Below are 25,925 nucleotides of genomic sequence, written 5' to 3'. Positions count from 1 at the left end.
AAAAAAGAGAGGCCAGGGGTAGCCACACACATGATCATATGTTGCCAGGGCCTGTACATGTTGGATTCATGTATATAGTAGTATCCTAAAACAAAATTTTCAGAAGGAAGAGAATATCCTAGCTCATTTACCTCAGCTTCAAGCAAGACTAAACCACCCAGGATACATGCAATTATGGCATAGAGAGAGTACACTGCCCCACTCAGCATACCAATGGTGGTCCAAGTCATTGTATCTTGATCTCCAGCACATTTTAAGTAGGCATCATCTGCTGTTGGCTTTGGTCTTCACATCAGACAGAGTAGAGAGGGGTGTTGTGTTAAATTGAACTGGAGAGAAATTTAATGAATAGAAAAGTAATAAAAAGTGAACTGGTATATGCATTAGACATTTAAATAACCCATACTAATCCTCCTTCCAATGCTTTAAACAGCTTTATTGTTGGAGAGATGAGCCACCTCAATATTAGTGTCAAGATCTTGAAGGTATGGGTCTTTTGAGATTGCAAGCCTCTAACACATGCTCATTGGTCAATGAGCAATACAGTGTCATGCTTGGATGGTATAAAAGCCTATAAAAGAGAATCAGAGGAAAAGCAGTAGAGACAGCAGTGAAAGATATGAGAAAGATGTGGCAAACTAAAAAAGAAAGTATGAGTGAGCTGATCCAAGACATTAAGTCTATATACCAGGCACCTTATACTACCACACTAGATGTGTCACCATTGGAGTGATGTCTTAATGAGGGTTAAAATGATTATATGGTACTTCTTTGATATGTGAATAGTATGAGTGCTGCATGAATGGGATGTTAACAAAGAGTCTTCTTTATATGCTTTGTTCTAGAGCATAGGAAGAGAAGTCAATGTACTGAATCCCTTATATGCATTGCCTGTGTCTGGTTTCCAGATGCTGGCTTTTCTGGGCAGCATCACAATGTGTGAATTTGGTTTCAGGATGATAGTATATCTTTAGTTTGGATATCAGTTTGTGGACTTATCACTTTATTCATATATTTCATTGTTAATTTAATATTTGTATAGAGACCAATAGTCCTCCTGATCCTATGAGTTACTCCTAGAAAGAATCAAAAGATAATTCTTTTGACATTAGATAATATACAGGTCTATGTAATTTGAAGATTCAAACTCCAGCATTCAATAGGCAAGTTATAGACAATAAGAAGAAAAAAAATGCATCAAAGCAAACAAAGTCAGTCTTATACTGTTGTTATCATATGCAAATCAAACATCAATTGCATAGTTCTGGTTACCCATGAATCAGGCAAGTATTTCAGGCTGTCAGATGCAAAGGGAGTATAATGATTAGCAGTCATGAACTGATGAAATGAACTGAACAAAGTTATTCAGATATAACTATTTTCTATCATAATTTGAGTTCATCCACTGTTAGAAATATACAGCTTGACCACTTTCTGAATCATTTGATGATAGCAAAACTTCTTAATGTCTGTATGTTACAAAATTTCAAGGCTTTGGAAGGTGAGAGACAAGGGTTATAAAGATCTTCTTTTGCATGATCATATTATATAAGCTCTATCTGCATCATAATCTCCACCATTTAAATATCCATGAAAAGATGGATTCTACTATTGAATTCAGGTTCAACATGGTGTTGCAGGCAGGTTATTTGCACAGTGAATATGTTACAATTTTTCCTTTATTCTTCAGAAGTAACCTCTATTTATGCTTAGTCAGAGCATCTAAACCAGTGCTTAGGACCATGGGATTGGCTTAGTCATCACAACAAGCCCAATTGGCCATTGTCTTTCAATGCAACAGCATTGCCCGACAATGCACAGTGACACTATTGTAGATGATAATAATGCTCAAAGACAATGAGCACAATAACTACCACAGATATAATAAGTAGGAGTATTTATAGTAGCACTAAGACATGTATATAGGTAGGACAGCTCTCATGGGTATAACTCCAGCTTCAAGCTAAAGTTTATTCATACTCATTCTACTCTTGAGCTATCTCCTTATGCCTTGAAGCACTTCAATCAAGGAATACACAAGTGGACTCTAGTGGAAGGCTCAAATGCAAAGCTATGCTAGTTTATCATGTGTTTCTAATCATGTGCAGCTTAAGCCTAACAGAATAATGGCCAGACTGAGTATGATGGTCAATTGCTTAAGGAGAATTAACCATTGACTCAGGGCAAAAACTGTCTATACTTATATAAGGTTGATATCAGGTACTTGTATCATCCTATGACATATGGATACTGATATTTGGAATAGCATTCAAGACATCTAATCAGGACTGTGAAATGCTTCCAAGGAGAATGGACATATTGACAACCTCTAGCACTCCACCTGTGAGTCTCACCTCAAACATGTCAAGTACAATATTACTGTCTGAGATAGCATTTTTGGACTTACCAACAAGCTTCAGTTTCTGTAGCTGTAGTAGGAGAGAAGGAATAAACTTCACCACAATGAAGAAGCTTTCCTTGAAGTAGAAGTAAATTGACAGACATTTTAGTGTAGGGATGTGAGACCAGATGTCAACAGCATCTTCAGAGATACCAAACCAAGATAAGTCCAGTTCAGTAAGATGAGAGCATTGGGATCATATCAGAAAAGTGATGATCTTAGATGATTCCTCTTCTCAAACTATGATACTACACACTGATAGGTAGTTCAGATCTGGTGCAGTAATTTCATTGAGTATTCCTGGATCATCAGCTTTGAGATGCCTTAGAACTGGCACTGTAACAGGATCTTTGGAAACATTGATGAAGCTATTGGGGAGGTGAAAGTGAATTGCCAATGTTACCACATTGGGACAAGCATATGCAATGGGAGAGATGATATTGGATGATTCCTCAAAAGTCACACACAGATCATGTAGCAGTAGACAGCTCACTGGAGCAGAGGTTCTGGCAAAAATTTCTCAGAAAGCATTTGGAGCATTGCGATGGAGCATTTTCCAATAGAAAGAGGATGTGGAGAGGATGGAAAAAAACTGTTGCCACATGAGAGGAACTGTGCTGACAATCCAGAAGAATAGGGTGACATTGAGAGGGACATCTCTGGAGTGATAAAGGATTTTGGTGAGAGTTTGGTTTGCTGTGCTACTAGATATGATGTAGACAGTATCCTTATCCTCTTCTCAACTATTGATGGAGTCTACATCAACCACAGGAGGCATCTCCCCATTATCCTCAGCAGATTCACTGTGGAGTCATCTAGATTTGAGCTGAGAAGTGTTGAAGCCAAAATTTCCCACTATGATGTTTATGCTCAACCAGAATGACTTTGATGTCAAAGAGGCATTCCTCTACACACTGTTTACTTGTCCTAAGACCTACAGGCCATCGGAAAAATCAAATGACTGCACAGGAACTTTGCAATCTTTCAGAGAGTGATGGAAGATCTTCTGGACAACTTCAAGCAGAAGGACAGAAGACAGGTCCATCTGTCATTTTTGTGTGAATATTCAATTACAAGGCAGATGAAGCCCACATACTTTGAGGACAGGAAAAATGGAGTAGATGCAAAGAATAAAACTGGTGCTGGAGGTTCAACTTCAACCCTAGCCAGATGCACAGCCTGGAAAGTGCAATCCCAACTAATCCAAAAGAATGGCTTCCTTTCTCACTGTCCTTTTTCCTGACTTCATTTTGCAGCTTCTGTGCTATAGGCATAGGTAGTATATCAAACTGCAGTATTGGCTAAGCATATTATTTTTGGGAGACCTTCTAAGACATCTTTAGCTTCAGTTTGGATTGCACTGAAATTTTCACTTCCAGCACCAATTTTGACACTGGATATTGGACATGCTTTATGAGAATATTGTATAAATGGCAAACAATAGATTATCCAACCCCTTTAAGATATGATCTATAACTCAGTGACCATGATTAGCTGGCTCTTGCCCTGTGTTAAGCTCAAATTCCACATGACCAATAGCACATGATAAATGACCACTACCTTGCACTTCAGGTAAAATGATCAAGTTCACTGATGCACTATCAGAGTTATGTGATCAAGGTGGTTGCAAGTCACTTGAGAGTAGATGGTGAAGAATAAACTTTAGCTTGAAGCTGGGGTTACTACAGCAAGAGCTATGCTACTTAAATACTAATCTGTTATTGTTCTAAGAATATAATTATCTAATTGTCCTTGCTGATGCTGTGTAGCATTTTGTCCAGTGTTGTTAAGATATCTACAAAAGGTATTGAGCTGCTGTTACTGCTGCACAAAGATAAGAGAGGCTTCTCTGCCTTCATGCTATAGTGCAACAGAACAGCAACAGAACAGAATTGGGGTGGTGCTGTTGACTAAGCACTTCCACAGTCTTAAGCCCCAGGTTTAGGCACTCTGACTAAGCAGAAATAGGGGTCAATCCTGGATAAATCAAGAAAAAAAGAAAAGAAAAGAGGAAAAATCATAACACCCTGAATCCTTTCTTGGTGTATCAAGTAAGAAAGCCAGAAATGGTGCAGACCTGACTAAGTGAATCATCTTTCTCCTGGTTATAACAGAATCTCATGTCTGGCATTGTAACTGAGAAAAAGGGTCTTTGGGAATGGCTAAGTAATGCTGGGATTCAAATATTTCTTCATTTCAGGTGTGCCTTCATCCAGTTCCTTTTTGCATTGTACTGACCAATATGCAGATATGGAAGACATTAGTGACAACAACACAGCTGTCTGGGATACCACAACTACTACAAGTTTGCATGTTTCATCCTGTCTTTCATATATCTTAAATTGTAATCGAACCCATTGTCTAGCAGGCATAACTGATATACATATTTAACATCGCTACCTAAGACAGGGACAATAGCCATTACCTTTTTCTCCAACCCAGTGTCTCAGCACTAATGTGCTGTTCTCCTAGGGATCATAGCAAAGACAGAAAACTTCCAAGTATATGTCTCAGTTCATGACTGGAATTCAGATGCATATGCCAATTATGATAAGGTAGACAAACTCTCTTATCTACTCTCACAGATAGGGAGATATAGAATGAAATTGGGATAATGAAAGTCAATACTGGGCAAGATCATGATGGACAAAGAAAAGGATCCCTAGGAGCTATCAATTGATTATGCCACAGTTTGGCTGAGAGTTGAATCCGGATTTCACATGCACACATTAGCCACTGCATTACAAGACACTTCTTATTCCATAGGAACAGCAGGCAGTAACATAGAGAACTGTAAAAAGCCTTGGAAAACTCATACCACTGACATGTTGGTTGAGAGCCAAACCGAGTGTGACTTCTAACCAATGTACTTGTAGAAGCTTTTCTGTTGAACTAAAAGTCCTGACATCTAGGACAGCATGAACCAAGAGCAGAAGATTTCCCTGTATATACTGACACTCTTGCTTTATGAATAGATCCATGTCACTCTGGTATTGAATGACACTGAAAAGACTTAGAGGTCAAAAAATATTCCAGTTCATCATACACATAGAAAAAAATGTATGGCATAGTGCTTTGTTGGGGAAACGAACCGAGGGAATAGAAGAGACTTGGTCACTATGGTCCAGTGGTAGGGAAGGTATTTTTTCTGTGGTGATGAAGCCAAGAATACTTTCTTCCATGAGAGCTTATTCGTAATGATGTCCATGTCATACTTAAAGCCTGTGACCCAACCCGACTCCGATGGAGGGCTTTGCCGGGCCCAAGGCTCAGGCTTGAAGTATGGAAACCCAAACCCCTGGTCAGTTAAGGCAGCATTTAAATATTGAATGTTTACATGATAAGTATGACTTTATGGTATTGAAGCATAAATACGATGATTCACAACAGAACTTGGCATGAGGATGACATCTATACCTCACTTCATGCCAAATTTCCAATAGATTGAAAAAGCCCACCGAAAAGGCCAAGCCGAGCCCAACCTGAGCCTGATTCTCTGAGGCAGGACTTTGTGGGCATGAGGCTGTCATACTCATATCTTGGCATTGACTGATGCCCTGAAGCCCAGCGGAAGCGTAAAAAATCCACCACGACCCGACTCGTACATCACTACAGGTTCTTGAAGTCAAACTCAGCCTCACTATCAATTGACATCCCCCAATAGCCTGCCCTCTCTTCGTCCTGCCACACTCGTTTTCATGTACAAGACACATCCTCAGATCTTTGACAACCTTCCGAAGCAATGAAGTGAATGATGGCATCGGGAGTCAGTGCCGTAGGCAGGTAAGAGGGTCCATCCTTTTCAATACCATATATTTTGACTCCTTCAACATCACTAATCTGTTCATAGTGCAAAAAATAGGGCACACTTCCGGGTCTACATATGTCTTCGTTGGGAGTCGAACCCGACGATACGACGCACGGTTAACCAATGTGGTACAAGCACCACGGCAAATTAACAACGTCGGTTTCGAAGATGGTTCGTTCCACTGATCTTCGAATGTGGGGAACTTAAAAACAACGTCATTCTTCTACACCACATCCTATAGTCACGGATTCGAATCCCCGGAGAGTGTGCTAACCGATGTACCATGAGTAGATGCGAATGTTCCCCTGATTCCTTGGATACAAAATGAAAAATTCTGCAAAACAAGCATTAGAGTCCCTGTGCCTGTAGAGTATGATCATGTTATACATGTCCGAAGAGTGACCTTTGAAATTTACTCACTTGGCGTGACTTTCAACTGCACTGAGTCATGCATGGGATGATTCCATGCGGGCCAAATGGTCAAATCCACAACTTTCCAGAATATTTTGGCAAGAACCTATGATAAGTTGTTGAATCAACCTAGCGTTCAGAGGGTTGAACTCAGATTTTGCACACATGCTCTAATCGATCCACCGCTAAACTAAGTTTGTCATTAGAAGGCTAATTGAATCGACAATCACAGTGGGATGTGTTCAAGTCATCGTTCAGAGTTACCCAGGAAAGAGAATCAAGAACATATCTTCATCGGGGGTCGAGATAGATGTGATGCTCGCCATTCCCCAATAGTAGCTGAGTGACATCCTACCGTAAGCGTTTTCATACAAAGAGGCAATCCCAGAAAACCACACTTCATTGAACCGAACCCTAAGAAGAAGCTTCATCTAAACATCCATAAATCCAGAGGACTCTCTCAAAAAAGTGCGACTCTCTGGTTCTGACGAATACTCCGGAGTGGTCTGGGAGTCGAACACTGTGTCTAGCTGATATAAACAATTCCGGACTCGAACTTGTTTTCTTGGGTGCGTACATCACCGATGGAGATGCTTGGTTGTTGGCGTAAAAGTTGGAGGCCGTCACACCAAACGCGGATAATTCGAGGCTGGGATAGTGCATGCGCACGTCGCTCTCCAATTGGCAATCTCCTTTCCTGACACGCCGTCGTCCTCCTCGTCCAGCTGCTTGCACTTATGGACATTCTAAACCCAATAGTGTGGGTCAAGTTTGGGTGCTTGGAGAGAAAATTGATATGATCCCATACAAGATCATTGGAAGAGGCTGTTCTCGGTGCTTCTACCTGTATTGAGATCATGAGAACGGCCCGGCCCTATACACCACTCGGTCGACCGGCTTTCATTTAAGGATTCCGCGAGAAGTCTATGAGAAACACCGTCAACGTTCCACTGATCTGGTCGCGTTTTCGCTCCAAGAGGCGGTCTACGATGACCCAACAATGGATAGGATTTATCCACGTCGACGTCGACCCACACATACCGTTTCCTCGACGCACTCCAATCTCCCGCATCCTGTAATCGATTATCATTGTCCATCCTCGTAGTGTTATTCCACCTCTCTGAACATACCATGAACCACCAGATCCCATTGTGGAGAGACATACTATGTACAAATTTAAATGGCTATTCAAATTTTGTCCATGGATGCAGGCAGTCCTGACTGTTCTTGATCGCTGCGATGGAAAACAGGGCTCTTCGATAACTGGATGTGTGGGAGAACATCCTCCTAATGAATACCCTTAAACGCTAAAAAATCTTCTGTATGTTGCTTCTTCTGCGGCAAAGTCCGCCTGGGAGTCGAACCCAATTGGCAGGTATAACCGATACACGTACTTAATGTTGCTACCTAAGGCGGAAACAACGGACAGTGTTACCGTTTTCTCTGACTCGGTGTCTCAATACCAATGCGCTGTTTACCGACGGTACAGAACACAGAAGGAAATTTCCGAGTGTACGTCCCAGTTCACTGACTGGGATTCAAACTATCATAGAGTAGGAAAACTCTCTAGTCTACTCTCCCAGGCAAGGAAACATAAAACGAAATCGGGGCAATGAAAATCATGCCTGGCAAGATCAAGGTGGACCATTAAAAAGATGCTTTGGCACTGACGATCAGTTTTACGCAACTGTCTCGCCTGAGAATCGAACCCAGATTTCCTATGAACACGTTATCCAGTGCGCCATCAGACACTTGCTATTTTATAGAAACAGGAACTGATAAGCTGGAGAAGAACAGAACTGTAAAAATCCACCAGCTATTAATCTGACTGGGAGGCGAACCCAGAACTCCAATGCGAATTCTAACCAACGCACCAATACTGGTTGGGAATTGTCTTTTCAACCAAAAGCCATGACATCTAGGGGGGCGGGTGCATTAAACACGTAGGGATCTTTGAACCAAGGATAGAAAATCTCCCTGTATACATCCTTTGAATGTCACTCGAAATCAGACCCCGTTCAAGCTCGCCAGGCATGTAGGGCTGCCCAAAAAGATAATATTTTTACGCAACAACAGTGAAGGAGTTCCGTCCAAGTGTCGAACACAGGAAAATTTTCGTGCCAATGACTTGACCAGGTCCAGTGAAAGGTAAGGACCATTTCCCGACAGGGTGCAAAAGTCAAGAACACTGCTTTGTTGTATACTATCCATGCGAAGTATACTAGCAGGAGTGACATCCTCCAGAGAAAACAGGTCTTCAATTTTTTCTGAATCGTCTGAAGCAAGTGAATCTCTGAGGTGAATGACAAAGTCAGGAGTCAGAGTGGTAAGTATCTGAGAGGTTCTATCCTTTAAAATACAATATTTTTTGACTCCTTCATCACCATCAAAGTATTCATAGTGCAAAACAGGGATTACAGTCACTGTCTACATATGTGTTCATCCGGAGTCGAACCCGAGGATACAACGCATGGTAAACCGATGTGGTACAAGTACCACGACGAATTAACAACCTCAGTTTCGAAGATGGTTCGTTCCACCGATCTTCGAATACGAGCTTACAAGCGAGGTCCTTCCATAGAGGATGGATTTCTATTGTAAAGCAACTAAGTTTTACATGACCCCACATCACAAACAAAAACCTACATATCCTGGACGTATTCTCTTTGTCGGGAGTCGAACCCGGAAAGAGCGTCAACTAGACGGATGTACCACAGTGGCATATTTTCGATTCAGATAGGGTTTCAGGACGTCTCTTAGCATCAAGCAGGAGAGGCTGAGAGGTTCGTCTCAGTACCAAGTAATTCGAGTCGGGTACAAGAAATTCTTTTTTATTCCGTTTCTACAGTCATCATTACAGGTTGTGCACAGGGTGATCCTCTTACTTCACGGCCGAATCCAGATTGATATGCGACAAATTCAATGACGAATTGAGTGGAGGCGGGAGCTGACTTTGGGATCTCTGACCAAGGGAACCGTAAAAAGTTACTCAATCAAGCAATTACAATCCAGGGGGTAGAACCCCCGAAAGGCATGCTGGCAGTAGATGCAGGGTCTCGGTGACAACGACCAACGACAGTGTTGCTCCAACTGCGACACAAAAGACCAGCTGATAAAGAGGATGGTGATTACTATGAAGGCGTCGCAGACGTGGTGGATCACGGGAGAGTTCATGTTGGAATATAAGGAAAAGAGCAAGGTTTCTTCTTCATTGTATGACTTTTGTAGGCTATCTGGACATGGACCGTCGATCGAGGAGTGCCTGAGTGTCGTGCATGCTCAGCGAGTTCCGGTCCCACATCTCCCTGCCTATCACCCGACACAACAGACGCGATGAGCGTCGCCTTTGCTGTTGGAAGTCCTCGCCACACCTCCCTCATTGCTTCCATGCTCGTTGATCCCTGCACTGGCGCTGATCTCTCGATATTTTCTCTGTGGCACACAGACCTTTTCCTATGGCAAGCCCTACATGTCAGATGTTAGGCATGACGACGCACTGTAGGTTTTCCTTGTCACAGGGCAGCATACCATATGCGTCTCAGCATGGTCGTCGCCACAGACTCGGACGTATCTTATACCGAAAGTACTCGCCAGTATGGACAGTTTGCGCTCTCTTTCTTTTCCTTCTTTTTACATCCACACCGTGCACCACCACTCATCCACATCAAGTTTGTCCACACTCATCCGTCTGCGCACGTTCGAGTCTGAATTATTACATGGCTGGATGACCTGACCAAGGTTGGATCTGTCTTCTTTCCTGCCCTCCTCGATGACGACGACGATGACTCTTCATCTCTGCACTTCCCGCCACCCCGACCCGCGCCCAACTTCTCTCCGCGCCCACCACACCCAGCCGACTATCTCTCTTTCCCATGCCGCCTCTGTTGTCGCTTCCGTCCACTTCTACGCCGACTCAACATTTATTCACGCATACATCCGCCACTTTGCTTCCTAATCTCGTCAACTTGCATGGCCCGCCACATCTGATCTTCCCCCTAGCGCCATCACGACCTCTAATCGACATGTGGATTACCGTATCCATTTTGAGCGAACAGTTTCAGCGCTCACTCGGACTTGCAGTACTGAAGGGAGACAAGACGATTGTGTAGAGCGGTGTTCACGCCTAGGTAGAAGGAGTCTATAGACAATACTCAACAGTGCCGAAGTGAACCTTGTTCATCGACTGTGGACAGGCCTTCCTTAGGTCACCTCCAGGTATTGTCGTCGCATACTGAAATGAATTCTTTGTTGTTTCCTGGTTAGGAATTGCTGGCCTCCAGCATGAAGAGGGTATTAAAAAGCGGGTAGAGGAAACTTTGCTAATCAGCTTACACCCTCCGGCATTTGTTCGAAACCTCCGATGATGCATCAGTTTTCCCAAGATACCTGATGTGATACAGTTTTTCGACCGCAAAATGAAAATTTATGACATTCCAGAGGTCCGTGTCGATAAACCGTCCGGCTTGAACGAGCTTGTATGGCAGTAACCATCTCCCAGCCTTCCCTCCTCGCTCGCAAATTCAATGATATATTTACGATGCCTTGGACAACAGAGGAACATCAGGACCCGACCACAATCTGAAGATCGTGAGTCGTTATGCCACAATTCCTCCATCATTGCATTAATAAATCGCACGTTACATTTTGACAAGTCGATATGAACGATGTGCTTTAGACTTTCAATGCTGGCTGCAAGGAGTATATTATATGGGTGGACATCCCCATGCAACGTTAATGAAGAGCTCGTAATCTGTATAGAATTAGCCAAATAGTTGAAATTTGCAACTCCCAGTACCACCTGTTCTGAACTGTGGCAAGCTCATTTCAGCCTGTGTGGCAGTCGAGTCTTCTATGTCGGAATATTCTCCAGAATGGGAAACTGTCTAACATGTAGATGTAGACGATTGGAGTGCGATCGAGGAAGAATAGCAGTTCTTGTGAGGATGATGTAAGGAAATATCGTCCACAATACGTAAGGTCATAGGGCAGATATTCACCACTCATTTTCAACCTCAATCAGACTGGCGGAAATCAGGAATGCGTGAAAAACTCCTGCATTGAATGAGTCCCCGGAACGAGATGGATTCTATGATATATATAGGAACTAGCTTCTGTAATGATAAACGGTCTGATTAATGTCCCACTCAGTAAACGACACAGGGACAAGTATAACTCGTGAAAAATCTTCTGACAACGTCCATGTGATAGGATTCCACATTTGTGTACGTCAACTGATCCTCGTCTCTCTGGAGTATTACAGCGATGACTGGGCCGTACCATAATTTCTGTACCTCAAGAGAATCGGTAAGGCTGACAATCGTGTTATTCACAGAATTGGGATCTTGGACGAAAAGCTGCATTTGGTTCTTATGGTACCAAAGCTCAAAAGGGGGGTCACTCCCTCGTTCACCGACCCTCCGACAGGCGAGCTCGTCTGGGCGAAAGTAGGCCCACAGAATCGGTATATGATCCGGTATCTCGCCGTGTCTGTATAAGAACGTGAGAGAAATTTCTATAGGAGCAGAGCCTAACGCCATTATTTTGAGTTTGAAAATACGAAGAACGAGGTGAAGACGCACGGTTTTGGTTAAATATGAGACCTCGAATATTGGTTCTCCGTAGATCCTGAGATATTATTTCCTGGTCGGGTCTTGGAAAATAATCGAAAAATCCATGTTTTAGATGTGGAGCGTCGGTGAAATGGCTTCCAAAGAACTGGACTCACGATTTTAGTTGTTCGTTAGTGGGAACATATTGGATGCCACGTACTACTTCTAGGCATAGCGAGGAGCACCAGAATTCACCACACTGACATACAACGATGGGTTCCAAGGCGATGTCCATTTTTTCGCAACCGTGGCAGAGGAATCGGAAGGACATAACTTCCTGATATGCGGTCGTCTGATGGTACAGTCGATAAGGTATGAATGATAGTGTCCGTAATGTTGAGGTGCAAAAAGGCGGTTTGAGAGCAGGATCGTCGAGATGCGTTGTAGTAGACTGTTTAGTGTCGAGAATCGACATGGGACTCTTAATTTATCTAGGCCTGCGAATACGGTGCGACTCGATCAGAGCAACAAAAAACCCAAACTCAACGTCTTGAAGGCGAAATAGGTGTGTATGCAAAATCTTGACCGCTTTTTATTTTATTTTGGCCATCGTCTTTCAGTGCCACCCCGCAAAATTCTAGTGACAAGCACTGAGTCGGCCAGATAGATGAACCACAGGCGCGGACTGTAGATTCACTATGGCTTGTTAGCTTCGGTTCGTTAAGAAAGAAGTTCGTCTCATCGCACCAGACCTCAACAGAGAGAAAATATACTAGGTCACACTCCTGTCTCTCCAATCGTTATCGCTAAAACGTGTGCTGGAAATGACCCTTCTTTCTTCTGTGACAAAATTGAATGACAGATCGATTTCAATTTTTAGAATATCATGTCTACAGCAGCGCAGGTGACAGATCGCCTTTACACACCTGGACAAGTAGATATCTGGTCTGAGACACATTAAAAAAACGACACCAACTTCTACTATGCATCCCACAGTCAGCGATTCGAACCCCAGGAGAGTGTGCGAACCGATGTACCATGAGTATATGCGAGTGTTCCGTTGATTCCTCAGATACAAGATGAAAACCTTCTGCGAAACAAGCATTAGAGAGTCCCTTTGTATATAGACTATGATCACGTTATACGTACCCGAAGAGTGCTCTTTTAAATAGAATTACTCGCCTGACTCGACTTTTAACTCCACGGAGTCGTGTTCCCCGGGGCCCAATTGCTAAGTCCGCGGCTTCCCGAAATATATTACCAAGAAGCTATGATAAGGTGTCGTTGGTGTCCAATACACGCGGCCGGTTCGCGGCAGACTCCGAACAGTCAAAGCCGTGGGAGAAAAGATTCTGTTGGAATGAAGATGCGATAGAACAAGAATGTGCGGAAATGGTCCAGACAATGGGACGGAGAATATCAAAGCGTCTGTGGAATACATAGTGAAGCAATCTAGAGGGAACCTGTTCATTGGTTTCGTGCAATTCGTAGAGCGAAAACGTCAATCCCGGCATATCCCCGGAAGAACTAACTGCGGCGCTGGTCTTACGTCACCGCCTGCGCGTTGCTTCGCTAACTTGACCTGCTGTTCACGCGTTCACTCATGCGACGTTCTTCCTTTATGTCACTTGCTTGCTATTCCTTAGATGTGCATGAATGGAGACTGCTTTTGTGCGAGTGGTGGACTTTGTTGGTTACTATAAAGCTGAATGATACTGGATATCTCCTGCAGTCCTGATGATGCTTCTTCTCTCTATCATATTCATTTTCTGCATATATCGCGTTCTGTCCCGGCTCATATTCCATCCTCTCAGAGCGTTTCCTGGGCCAAAAATTGCCGCGCTCACATCGTGGTATGTAGCGTACTGGGAGACGATCCGAGATGGAATGCTCACCAAAGAATTGGAGCGTCTTCATCGCATTTATGGTGAGGTGGTTCAAACACTGACTTCGTCAATCGATGTTGAGCAATTGTAGGTCCAGTGGTCCGTATATCGCCTAACGAGGTTAGTATTTTTCATTACCTTCAATACCCTTAAGGCTCATGGTTATTGCTTCGATTATTGCTTCTAAGCTACACTTCAATACTCCCAGAGCCTTCTTCTCCATATACTCCACTCAGGCGAACGTCATAAAGGACCGGAACTTCTATTGGTGCTTCCATGTTAACGACTCCGTGTTCGGATTCACCGATCCTGCTTTAGTGAAAAAGAGGCGGGATATCCTCAATCCCCTCTTCTCACGCCGATCGATCATGAAACTGGAGAACATCATCCAATCAAAGGTTTGTTTCTTTTACAACCCTTGTGACTGGACGTTGGCTTAACAGCTTTTGGAAGGTTGATACATTGATGGGCATCCTTAGTGAAGAATATCGTGAAAAACCTGTCGACCTGCACCAAGCCTTCAAGGCCACAGCTATGGATATCATTACAGCATACTGCTTCGCCCAATCATTTGATGCGCTCCACTCCCTGGGCTTCGCTCATCCCATCATCCGAGGTATGGAAGCCTCCGTAGCCACCAATACCGCCGTACGCCACCTCCCTATCCTCGTACTTTTGTACAGCCTCCCAGAATTCGTGATGGCCATGATAAACCCAGAATCGGTAGGCATCTTCAGGCTGCAAAAGGTGCTCGGGAGACAGATTGATAAGATCCTGGCTGATCCTGGAACTCTTGAAGCAGTTCATGATACGATTTATCATCGTTTGTTGGAGGATGGGGAGAGGCCATCGAGGAAAGCATTGTTGGAGGAGGTATGCTTCGTCTATGTTGTGTTGCCGGTAACTGATTAAGAGGATCTTACCTACTAGGCGCAAACGCTGATCCTTGCGGGGACTGATACTACGAGCAATGCGATGACTATGGGTTTCTTCCATATCCTCACTGACCCTTCGATGCGAACGAAGCTTGTTGCAGAGCTGAAAGCTGCCTGGCCGGAAAAGGGATTGCGCATGTCATATGATTCTCTTGAGAAATTGCCCTACTTGGTCGGTCCTTGTTACCTATTATACATTTATCATCTGATATATCGGTCTCGGGAGCAGACGGGGGTCGTGAAGGAGTCGCTGAGGATGAGTATCGGCGTGCCCGTTTCCCTTCCTCGGGTGTTATGCGCCGATACGGATATTGATGGGTATTCGGTTCCTGCAGGGGTGGGCTGCCCTGTGCTTCTCTCAACGAATCCGTAGACTGAAGGTCTAGCAGACTGTCGTTGGGATGGGGACTTCGTTCGTCCTAATGAACGAGGATATGTTTCCGGAGCCAGAGGTCTTCAACCCAGATCGGTGGATCGAATCGCCATCGTTGGATAAGTATCTCGTACCGTTTTCCAAAGGTCCTCGAGCATGTTTGGGTATGAAGTGAGTACCTCAACAGCTCCCCTGCTAGTATTTATAAGAAATCTTTTCTTCGTCTACTCAGCCTTGCATGGTGCGAGCTCTATCTCGTGTTCGGGAACCTTTTTCGAAAATTCGACATGGAAATATACGAGACAAAGTCGGTACTTTTTTCTATTGAACGTTTAGAGTATATCCTGAATCGCATATACAGCTCAAAAGATTTATCATTCCGGAGTCATTTTCTGCCCATATTTTGTGGCCGACATTTACATGCTACCGTTCGAGAATATCAATAGCCAACTCAGATTAACTTCCTGTTGTACAGAGTACCCATAAAAAAGCCTCTTAGTTGTGAATGTGAGACCTTACTTTGAAGAAAGGGAATCCCCTTCGACATCCGTGGGAAGACCTAGCATATTAAACTATAAAAACTCACACGATATCTGCAGGACGCACTCTGATCGAGATGACATAGCTTCACCCACTATCGATGGCGTCCAAAACCAGACATACCTTCCTGCGGCGTTTTCCCGACTAAACCAAGACAAACCACCAGAAAAATAGTTATGCGAATGCATCTATTGCGATCGTGTAGTGGGCGTCGAACCCCGGTTTCACGCAATGGCCGGCGCGTGATCTCCCCATTGTTCTACTAGAAACAGCTACTAGTGGCGTAATCGTACATTCAGGGAGTAAAAACAACTCACGTGCTCCGAACCACTAAGGCTACGCTCTCCAGTTTTTTTTGTACAGTATCCTCCGCCGAGGCCTAGCGATGAGATGCGGACTCCCTGGAAATCGTAGATGCGATGTCCTGCGTGGTTGTCCCTTATTTTAGGACGTTGATTGATGGAATAATCTTGATCTGATGGGGGAGTCGGTCATGGCAGGCAGATTGCTACTATGTACGTTCCAGATTTAACTCATCTGTCATCGTCAACTTGAAGCCATCACAAAGACGCTTCCCTGAGAAGACTGTGATTGACCGAGGCACGAATGAGACTGCTCTTCGTCGAGCCTATTCGTACTTCATTCTTCCCCTGCGTGACAAAAACGACGACAGCCATTACAACTCTTTCATGGAGCTCCGAGTCCGTCTCGGGACTGGGATCCGAACTTGGCTAGATTGGCGTCAGTTCGTGTCAACGAATTGGCCACCACAACTCCCAGGTAAGAAAGGAATATTTTTCATCCTCACCAACCCTTGTTACCACGCAAATTTCACTGGTCAAGAGTTATGGGTCAAGTCTAACACTGTCAGTCGCTCCAGTCACTCGTTGCCCTTACGGTACCTTTTTCCTTATGTATTTCAGCGATTACTGATACTGTTCTCATCATTGTTCAAGGGAAACTCACGTCACATAAAAAGGTCATTACGATTCTTACGAACACTGGATAGGGAGTTGAACCCCAGAAGAGCGTGCTAATCCAATGAACCATGAGGACATGGGACGAGAGTCCTTATCGGCATATATGTCCGCTAGGTAATATGAAGTGCCATGCAAATTCCGCATTCAAGTGACCATTGTCATGGGAAGTAGACTAGATATTAAACGATAAGTATTATACATTAATATACGAAAACCGCATGAGGTAGCAAGATACATATTAGGAGTGCGGCATGTGCACACATAATTAGGATTATCGACCCTAGTAATACATGGTCGGGCTATAGTATACGACGCATAAAACGACGATACGAACCCCAAAATAAAGTGAAGGCAAATGGATCTTCTAAAACCTCCGTCAGCATCCCACAACCTTAACTGAGGAAATAATATCAAAACTCACCAACAAAAAAAGTCCGACTATCGCAAATCCCGTAATCGTTGAATAACCTCCCTCATATCATCGCAATTCCACTGCCCGCTCCATCCCTGCCTGCGCTCCTTCTTAATTCCCAGGTGCACCTCATCGTCCCCACCATCATCGCCTTCCACGACGCAGCTAGACAGAAATGGCGTGTCCGGACGCGGTGGAGGAAACGTCGGCGTAAACATGTCCCAAGAAAGCTCGCGTGGATGACGCGTATCATTTGCTTCGTTAGGCACTATCGCACCCGAGCCGCACTCTGAATCTATATGTGAGAGAGACATGAATGGCCTGGACTCTGCAGGCGATATTGACGTTGGAGAGAACGGGTCGGCGGGGGATGATTTTGAATGGCTGTGAACAGAAGCAGGAATTGAGTTTAAGCTCGTGTGGTCGTTGTCAGGAGAATCCTGGGTACTGATGGAAAGCGATGGTCTCAAACCATGTGCATGCATAGGCTGAAATGCCGGAGAGGATTGCGAACGATGGTGGTGGTCGAGAGGAGAGGATGGTTCACTTCCCAGCGCCAAAGATGTACTTTGCCGTCGTCTAGGATGTCTGGGATTATCCGAAGGCGGCGCATGGGCTAGCCATGGTTCCGGAACTGCACGCGACGGTGGCGTGTCCGGTTGAAAGGACATTCTACGCAGGTGGCTGTGGTCGTCGGGGTTATGCGAAGGCGGTGCATTGTCCGGCAGTCGGGGTTGGGAGATGGACCTCGATGTAGGAGAATGAGAGGGCAAGGAGATGCTGCTGGGATATGCTGAAGGCCCAAGGACGAGCTCCAAAGGTATCTCCTCGCCGAGAACGCGCTGAAGTTTATCGAGCTGGCGGAGACGATGCTCCGGGGAGAATGGGCAAGGAGATGAAAAAGACTGAGCAGAAGGAGAGGGCATGACTCTTGCAAGAAATGCGTCCGTCGACTGTTGCCTTCGACGCTGCACGAGTTGAGAAATGACAGAAAAGGCTTTAGCACTCGTTCGGGGGTGGGAAGAAAGAGAGACGGAGATGGAGAAATCCGACAATGTATTGGATATGTATGAAGTTGAGCGAAGTAACTGCGGGATGCGATATTTTCTCTGAACCTTATTTTTCGCAGTCAGCGCCGATGGCGCTGAAGACGTACTCGGGGATCCAGACTCCGGCGCGGCGTACATTGAGCGGGCAGACGTCATGGGCGCGTACGGGGCAGTGGAAGGCAGAGCGCGCAAAGTGAGGAAGTACACACAGGGCTGGTGCACTGAGTTATAAGACTCATTGAATAATGATACAGAAGCGTGAGAGATGGGATCAGGCGTCGACATCGGCCCTGGCATTATGCTTTCGTAGAGCTAGACGCTGATTAAAATGGGGGTTATAAGCTTATAGCGACCGCAGAATGTGCCAACACGAAGGATATGAATGGTAGACGTACAGACATATGACGGAAGGCCGCACATCGTGTTTTAGCATACGCTAAGTTGATACGGACGACCACACACAGATGAAGCTGTGACAAATAATATTGATGACATCTTCGTCGACTCTTCGGCTCAGCAACCATCACCGAAGTCTTGTATGTCGACGGTTGAAGTAAATAGAAATCATAATCTGCTGTAGAGTGTCGGAGCCAGCTACACGTAGGAGAAAGTTCTCCGGTATGTGCATCCTCCACTTGCTGCTATCGCCTTTGCGAAGGTCGACGAGCTCAAGACACATCATAGGTTAAAGAAAAGCCCGTCTTCCAATTCAGATACTCTTCCGCCGACTCGTCCGCTCCGCGTTTCGGCTCCTTGAATGTCGCTTGAGTCACCGATCAAACCGTCGGTAAACATTAATGGCACGTTTCCGGCGGCATTCGTTGCGAACATATACGGATTCTGCGACGGGACTCTGGAACGTCCGCCAGTAGCGTGAGAGTCCGCCACGATGGTAAGGAGAGGTCCTTGCTTGTCGCCGACTGAAACTCTCCGCATCTATTTTGCCATGGCAACCTTGTATTGATTTGTCGAGCGGGCACCGAAACTGCGAAGATCAAACTCGAATTTCAAGTCCACAAGACTTCAGCGAGTGTAAGATATCAATCAATAGCGCCTTCTTCCATACATTTTGGCAGAAGAGCACGAGTCGTCTTGATACAAGTTGAGGTCGGTGGACTGAAATGTCGTGAGACTTGTCTCAGGATCACATTGCCAGCACAGATCATGAACATACGTGGTTTTCTTGACTCCATGTCAAACGCGCCCACCCCATCTTCATAACACCGAGCAAAGCACAGTAGCTCAACATAACCCCGCCGAACTCAAAACGCCGAAAGTCCGGTATGAGAAATTAGAACTCTGCCTGGGCGATGCACATGAGCCTGAACGCTTAATCTATAGTAAGGTTTCGAAGGTTGTTTCGAACAAGCATGGACACCTTCAGCTTATAAGGTGCATAAGAAGTCAAAAAAACGATGGGCAGGAGGTAGTCGTAGGTCCGGATCAAAGTTGGATTTCCTTTGTCGGACTTCCTCCGGACCGCCACGAAGACACGAGGCAAACCTTTGCTTCAGACGAATACCGCATTGTTTCTGAAGATCAGGTCCCCGAGGGAATGATTACGAAGTGTCGAGACTCGATGCCATTACGCGCCTTCTCCACCTGAAAATCTCAGAAATTACAACCCGCATGAATGCTCACCTCGAAAAATACCCACCAATTGTAAGTATATCTGTTTCGGGGAGCCCAATTTGCTATCCCACTTATGCTGTCATTGGAGGAATTCAGAGCCCTTCCCTTTACGGACTAAAACACACATTGCCGTGAACGTTTTCGAGCTTCTCTTCGGGTTCTCAGTGAACGTGTAAGATATGCTCAATTCATTCATTCCATGTCTGTTTGACTTACTCTTAACGATCATGACTCCCCCCACAGACAGGACCATAATACACATATCACGTCTTTCTTTATCCAGACCTCTGATAAGTATGTCACCTACTCCTCAAGGGGTGCTTGGGAACTCTACACATCATGCAACCTCTGGCTTGGTTCATCCTTGCCTTCGTTGGAACACTAATGACACGACAAGTGCAACGCCAGGTTCCCGGCAGGTGCCAGATACTGCTTTTGTCGTTCATGTGAGCGCCTTCTGACATGACCTTCGGAATACTCCTCTCATGGGCACAGGACTCTCTTCGTTTCACGTACATCATGTTCATCACCTCCGTAACAGCAGCCGATATCTCAGTTATTGCAGTGCTCCTCACAGTATGGTTCCTCGTCTTTCGCTGGAAGGCGTCATCAAATTATCCCTTTCCGCCCGGTCCCCCTTGCCACTGGCCGTTCGGCACGGAATTGCCTGAGAAATTGTAGGTTCTTTGATGAACACCCGTTTACCTATCTCATAATCACCCGTAGTCCATTCCTTCAGTACGAAGAATGGGCCAAAACGTACGGTCCGATATTCTCTTTGAGGAAGGGTACTCAGACATTCATTGTCATTGGCCGATACGATGTAGATTCACCATATATACTCCCTCATCACAAACTGATTACGCACAGGCTGCAGTTGAAATTATGGAAAACCAATGGTCCTCATTAATGGATCGTCCAAGGTTAATCGCCGCTTCAGATATCATGTCGGGAGGGATGCGAATTTTATTCTTATCTTCGGGTCCCAGACTGAGGCGTCTACATAAGTACGTCTGTACCCACCACTGTCAACCCTTTCTTTTTCAAACGTTTCACATCGCAGAGCGCTCCACCTAAATCTCCAAACGAAGAAAGCCCGCACCTACGAAGGCATCCAACTGCGCAACGCTAAAAACTTCATCCTCGACATTCTAGATAACCCATCCGACCACATCACCCACGCGAGACGGTTCGTTAAACCTACTCCGATTTCATCTCGTTCTCATTGTTCCTGATTTTGTAGATACGCTGCCAGCGTCATCATGACCCTCACTTATGGCAAGACCACTCCGACCTCGTACACAGACCCCGAAATACAGCTCATAAACAGAAACACTGTCCAAGTCGCACGATCCATGCGACCAGGGGCATACCTCGTCGACTCTTTCCCCATCCTCCGCTACATCCCCACATATCTCCGCGAACTACGTGCATTCCACGAATGCGAGCTCGATCTTTTCAAATCTCAAATCGATATCGTCCGCGCTGGAATGGTAAGAATATCGTGTCTCCTGTCCCAAGAGGCGACTAAATGTTGGTCCTAGGCATCAGGAAAAGACACCCTCCCGTCCTTCGCCAAGTTCCTCATCAAGAACCAGACGGTGTACGGTTTATCAGACAACGAGGCGGCGTATTTGGCGGGATCTATGTTCGGTGCTGGGTCAGATACCGTGCGTCTTTTCTCATCCTACGTTTAACGCTTCCTGATGCATCTCGTCTTAGACCGCTTCGGCTATCAGCATCGTCATTATGGCACTAGCATGTTACCCAGAAACGGCGAAGAAAGCCCGCGTGCAGATCGACGCTCTTTTAGGACCCAATAACCGATGTACATGTTGTCATATCTTAACTATTTCGGCACACTTACCCTCTGCCAGACCCTACCTTAGAGGACCGCGATCAACTGACGGAAGTGACGGCTTTCGTGCTGGAGACATACAGATGGTATGCTCTTCATCTCTTGTTTCTGGCGTTGACTGACATATTGGAACAGGCGCCCAATCTCTATCACTGGTGGGTATCCCATTCGCTTATGGAATGAGAAAAGCCACGATATTATCTGCATGAAGGCGTTCCCCACCGTGCGTCGAAGGATATCATATGGGTATGTTTCAGTGTCGAGCATCGTCATCAGAATAATCCATTATATTACAGAATGGCTATGTGATACCCAAAGGATCCATCGTAATTCCGAACCACTGGTGGGCGAGATAAACACACCCTCCCATCATGGAGTCTCTGATACACGCGTCTAGGTCCATATTCCGCGACCCCAAAATATTTCCAAACCCTGAGGTCTTCGACCCACAACGATGGCTCACACCTGACGGGACCATCCGCGACGACATCAAGAACTACAACTTCGGGTTTGGGCGCAGGGTATGCCCGGGGATGCATGTCGCAAATAGGTAGGATCCCCACCCTTGCTGATCGCCCTATAATCCTGATAGATATTAGGTCCCTATTCGTCAACACTGCCCTCCTCATGTGGGCTTTCGACATCTCCGCGGAGAACGTCAACACCATGGGACTCACAGACTCACCAAATATGCGCCCATTGCCTTTCAATGTCGTTTTTGAGCCCCGGCTGGACGTAGGCGTACTGAGAAAGTTGATGAAGGATTGACATGTATCGTATGCATCTATTGCATTGCGCAAAGGTTTCTCGTCGGAAAATAAGTTTATCATTTGCTCGGGGTCATTTGGGGATACACTCGTAACTTGAGATATGTAAAAAGAATCTGATGCGGACTCCTGCTGGGTCCGTCACCCCAAAAGAAATTCAAATATCTTGGAGTGCTAGGTGTATCTGGCTAGCTTTAATTCACAGATCTGAATTACAGCCAGTCAATTTTATCCCAGTCAAACGTAGCGACATAGCGGCACTGTCCCGGTCATTCAAGAAGAGACAGAAGAGGGTTTTTGCTAGCGACATGAACTGAAAGCACCCACATTGTAAACGTCGTGGTACACTGGTTAATTCACACACTCTCTACTTCCTTTGGGTTCTACTCTCAAGGGGAAGAATGCATGAACTGCGGTGAATTTTTCACCGTACATACTATATACCACAGCTAGTTAATGATCTTAATCGAAGTCATGGGGCCGTATCCGAATACCCGCTCCCCTTTAACATCAAAGTTTCTCTTTCCTCCAAGTTCGGATTTGATTCTCTTCCAGAGGGTCCTCTTCTGCTCAGTAAAGCACACATATAGCTCATCCATAAGAAACTCGAGACTCAAATGTATGAACTCCAGAGAAAAGGAATTGTCCACTTGTAACCAAGAAATGCATAATGGCTAGTTCTCTGGTGTGAAAATGACTTGGTGATTCTTTCCTATGCTAACAGACCCTTTTACTGTGTACATCATTATATGCCCTAGTTGACACACATGCTCCATTTTGGTCCCCCCTCCCCCCACTGATGAGAGAGAAACTGGTATTCATTTGCTTCTCTTGAGTATTCAGATATTATTAATCAAGGTCTTTGTCATGAAACTTGTGCATGTAAGTTGGGTTCAAATTTCCACCAAAGATTAATATGAAAGTCTGCAAGTGCATTTTGGTTTCCTACATAGGCCTAGACTTTGAATATCCTTATGCTGATTTCATAGTATTCTTCAAAGCATGCTTCATGGCTTCACTAGCTCCACACTATTCTAATTTCTCATTCAATTGAACCTCAAAATCATTGGTCTTTAGTAGTATATTGCCTCTCCTTCATGTCAAGACAAAGTCTGGGTTTAACTTCCAGCTAAAGAGTATCTGAGCAAAGACAGTGTGTTTTCTATCTAGTCTGTTAGCAGCAAGCTACTCAATGTTTTCAATAGGGATGCCACTGTACCCATTGATAAGCTTAGACCTCCATGATAATGACAAACACAGAACTAACAAGAGTCTGGTTTTAACAATCAACCTCAGCAATCTAGGTATTGGTGTACTTTCATACTATTGACAGTATCTTCAATGAAAGTTATACATGGCAACTTTTCAGTCTGAAATATAGTACCCTTAGGAAAATACTACAATCTGAACTTAAAGAGTCAGAAGGAATCTCAGCTATAAAGATGAGAAGGCAAACAGTATCACTCTACTACCAAAAGCCTTCTACAAATAAGGGGAAACTGAAGATAGCTTGAGGAAAAGTACTCCAGTTACAGTATGATCTGAGAACTAGATACTATTGGAGAATATCCAGAGATGCACAATTATTGGCAAGATAGTCCATGCTAGGAGTCTGAAACTACTGATTTAAATAATATGCAAAGAACACTGAACTAGATGGAGATTTGACTTGAAACTTAGCAAATATGATGGGCTAAAATGCAGTTGAAGTTAGTAATAAACAGTTAAGATAGTACTGGTTGGTAAAAGAAAATACAGTTGGCTGATAAAAATATGCTGACAAGTGAGAGCATAGTGACATATATACTGTAGGAATGGATAGCTTCAGTAGTATGCAGAATGAGAAAATCAGAGTGAAATTAGTTCTTATTCTTATGCTATATCTGTTAATACTTGAGGTTTGTCAGAAAATATGTGCAAGTGTCTATCTTTACTATATTTTGGTATCTAGTTTTGTTAGACCCACTTGATATACAACTCTAGACACATGATAAACTAGTGCTGTGTTGTATTCATACAATCACACTAGAGTTCACTTATGTGTATTTGAGTGGTGTGCTGCCAAGGCCAATGCTAGTTAGACTCAAGAGAGAAGTGGTATAGAATAAACTTTAGCTTGAAGCTGGAGTACTATAGGAAGAGCTATGCTACTTATATACATTTTCATGTCTGATAAATATAGTATCTACTTATTATGTGTCATCATGCTACAGTGTTATTATGTCTGGTCATTGAGAGTGGGACAATGAGGCATTGTCTGTCAATAAGACATCTGTTGCACATCACAGGATAATAGTGCAAGTTGCCTGATGTAAATAATGATTGTCTCATATAGATAAGATAGATGCTCTGATAAGATAATGGTGAGATAAGATAAGATAAGCAAGAAAATTATAACAAGTTTTTATACCTACAGTTCATAAATAAAATCTACTGCAGGATACAGATCCTTAGTAATGCTATAAGACTTAGGCTGAATAAACTACTAACATTTCTATAGGATCAATCAGAAATTATGCCAGATATAACATGATAGACTACACCTAGCAAAGAGAAAAATAACAAAAGAGTGACATGCTCTAGATTGAAGTGCTGAGTAAAAATCCAGATGCTTATCATTGCAGGCTGCATAGCATGCATGGAATAAGAATCTAGACTGGAGTAATACTATATTCAGTGAATATATTTCACATAGCTGGTAGTAAATGGTAGATAAAAGAACAGTGGGTATATATAGAAAGAAGGGTTTTCAGACCTTCACAGTCATGATGCTAGCTTGAGAAGTGAGTGTCCAGGCTAAAGAAATCTGTTTGGAGTGTTTAGCAAGAGAATATATTGAACTTAGACATTATTTTGAGTGATTTGAGATGCATGTGGGGCTTATATAGCTTACATGCTACTTAGATTATTTGATACAAGTTTAATATTAATTGTACTCTATCTAGAAAAATATACTTTGTGATCTTATGCATGAGCATCAGTGTACTCTAAAGTGTTTTTGTGTGTTCTGAGTGGTTGCAGGCACTGAGGTTCAAATTCTTGGATCTGATTAATTATCAGTTTGTGTGTCTGTATTCCAAGTTTACAGCAGTTCAAATCTGTTGATTTGTGAATTGTGTTTTTGGTGTTTTGTATCTCTGAATCATTGTTATGAATTTTTCATCCTTTCTCCTTATTATTATAGTATTAACCCCTATGCTTAGTCAGAGCATCTATACCAGCACTTAGGACCATGGGACAATCTTGGTCAGCACAATTGGCTATTGTCTCTCAACTTGTAGTGACACTCCAACAACAGCACAACAGGCCTTTTGTAGATAATAT

The 25,925-nt window shown here is 44.1% G+C and overlaps 7 protein-coding genes across 7 annotated transcripts; 3 read left to right on the top strand and 4 right to left on the bottom strand.

The window, feature by feature from the left end:
• Positions 1-523: 523 nt before the first annotated feature.
• Positions 524-7,770, bottom strand: BT62DRAFT_1013391 (uncharacterized protein; the record flags this gene model as incomplete). The annotated part of the gene is made up of 11 exons (XM_043178061.1): positions 524-571; positions 6,271-6,432; positions 6,484-6,572; positions 6,630-6,726; positions 6,786-6,810; positions 6,885-7,051; positions 7,110-7,269; positions 7,323-7,366; positions 7,429-7,494; positions 7,558-7,693; positions 7,751-7,770. The coding sequence occupies 11 exons, from the start codon at positions 7,768-7,770 to the stop codon at positions 524-526; spliced, it is 1,014 nt and encodes a 337-aa protein (XP_043033348.1).
• Positions 7,771-9,053: 1,283 nt separating this feature from the next.
• BT62DRAFT_1013390 (uncharacterized protein) lies at positions 9,054-10,729 on the top strand (the record flags this gene model as incomplete). Its single annotated transcript, XM_043178060.1, has 5 exons — positions 9,054-9,189; positions 9,700-9,794; positions 9,849-10,091; positions 10,144-10,316; positions 10,474-10,729. 5 exons carry the CDS (start codon positions 9,054-9,056, stop codon positions 10,727-10,729), a joined length of 903 nt encoding a protein of 300 aa, XP_043033347.1.
• A 1,035-nt stretch (positions 10,730-11,764) lies between these two features.
• Positions 11,765-12,644, bottom strand: BT62DRAFT_1013389 (uncharacterized protein; the record flags this gene model as incomplete). The annotated part of the gene is made up of 3 exons (XM_043178059.1): positions 11,765-12,147; positions 12,200-12,335; positions 12,390-12,644. The coding sequence occupies 3 exons, from the start codon at positions 12,642-12,644 to the stop codon at positions 11,765-11,767; spliced, it is 774 nt and encodes a 257-aa protein (XP_043033346.1).
• A 1,115-nt stretch (positions 12,645-13,759) lies between these two features.
• On the top strand, positions 13,760-15,809 carry BT62DRAFT_976484 (cytochrome P450; the record flags this gene model as incomplete). Its single annotated transcript, XM_043189234.1, has 9 exons — positions 13,760-14,096; positions 14,147-14,173; positions 14,236-14,453; positions 14,509-14,928; positions 14,986-15,162; positions 15,220-15,327; positions 15,380-15,534; positions 15,596-15,670; positions 15,725-15,809. The coding sequence occupies exons 1-9, from the start codon at positions 13,907-13,909 to the stop codon at positions 15,807-15,809; spliced, it is 1,455 nt and encodes a 484-aa protein (XP_043033345.1). The 5' UTR covers positions 13,760-13,906.
• Positions 15,810-17,102: 1,293 nt separating this feature from the next.
• On the bottom strand, positions 17,103-18,831 carry BT62DRAFT_686885 (uncharacterized protein). Its single transcript, XM_043181871.1, has 2 exons — positions 17,305-18,831; positions 17,103-17,247 (listed from the first exon to the last, which is right to left on the bottom strand). Exon 1 carries the CDS (start codon positions 18,639-18,641, stop codon positions 17,322-17,324), a length of 1,320 nt encoding a protein of 439 aa, XP_043033344.1. The 5' UTR covers positions 18,642-18,831; the 3' UTR covers positions 17,103-17,247; positions 17,305-17,321.
• A 181-nt stretch (positions 18,832-19,012) lies between these two features.
• On the bottom strand, positions 19,013-19,593 carry BT62DRAFT_1013386 (uncharacterized protein; the record flags this gene model as incomplete). Its single annotated transcript, XM_043178058.1, has 5 exons — positions 19,013-19,096; positions 19,149-19,253; positions 19,299-19,365; positions 19,411-19,460; positions 19,519-19,593. 5 exons carry the CDS (start codon positions 19,591-19,593, stop codon positions 19,013-19,015), a joined length of 381 nt encoding a protein of 126 aa, XP_043033343.1.
• A 326-nt stretch (positions 19,594-19,919) lies between these two features.
• On the top strand, positions 19,920-22,771 carry BT62DRAFT_938567 (cytochrome P450). Its single transcript, XM_043187565.1, has 16 exons — positions 19,920-20,006; positions 20,065-20,148; positions 20,220-20,422; positions 20,472-20,653; positions 20,703-20,799; positions 20,847-20,983; positions 21,040-21,165; positions 21,220-21,469; positions 21,521-21,646; positions 21,699-21,804; positions 21,854-21,920; positions 21,970-21,989; positions 22,046-22,080; positions 22,131-22,177; positions 22,232-22,384; positions 22,434-22,771. Exons 3-16 carry the CDS (start codon positions 20,273-20,275, stop codon positions 22,600-22,602), a joined length of 1,665 nt encoding a protein of 554 aa, XP_043033342.1. The 5' UTR covers positions 19,920-20,006; positions 20,065-20,148; positions 20,220-20,272; the 3' UTR covers positions 22,603-22,771.
• Positions 22,772-25,925: the final 3,154 nt, after the last annotated feature.

Source organism: Guyanagaster necrorhizus (assembly GCF_019112545.1).
Source record: "Guyanagaster necrorhizus MCA 3950 unplaced genomic scaffold BT62scaffold_60, whole genome shotgun sequence".
In the NCBI taxonomy this organism is placed as follows: domain Eukaryota; kingdom Fungi; phylum Basidiomycota; class Agaricomycetes; order Agaricales; family Physalacriaceae; genus Guyanagaster; species Guyanagaster necrorhizus.
This window is presented reverse-complemented; position numbering and strand designations above follow the sequence as displayed.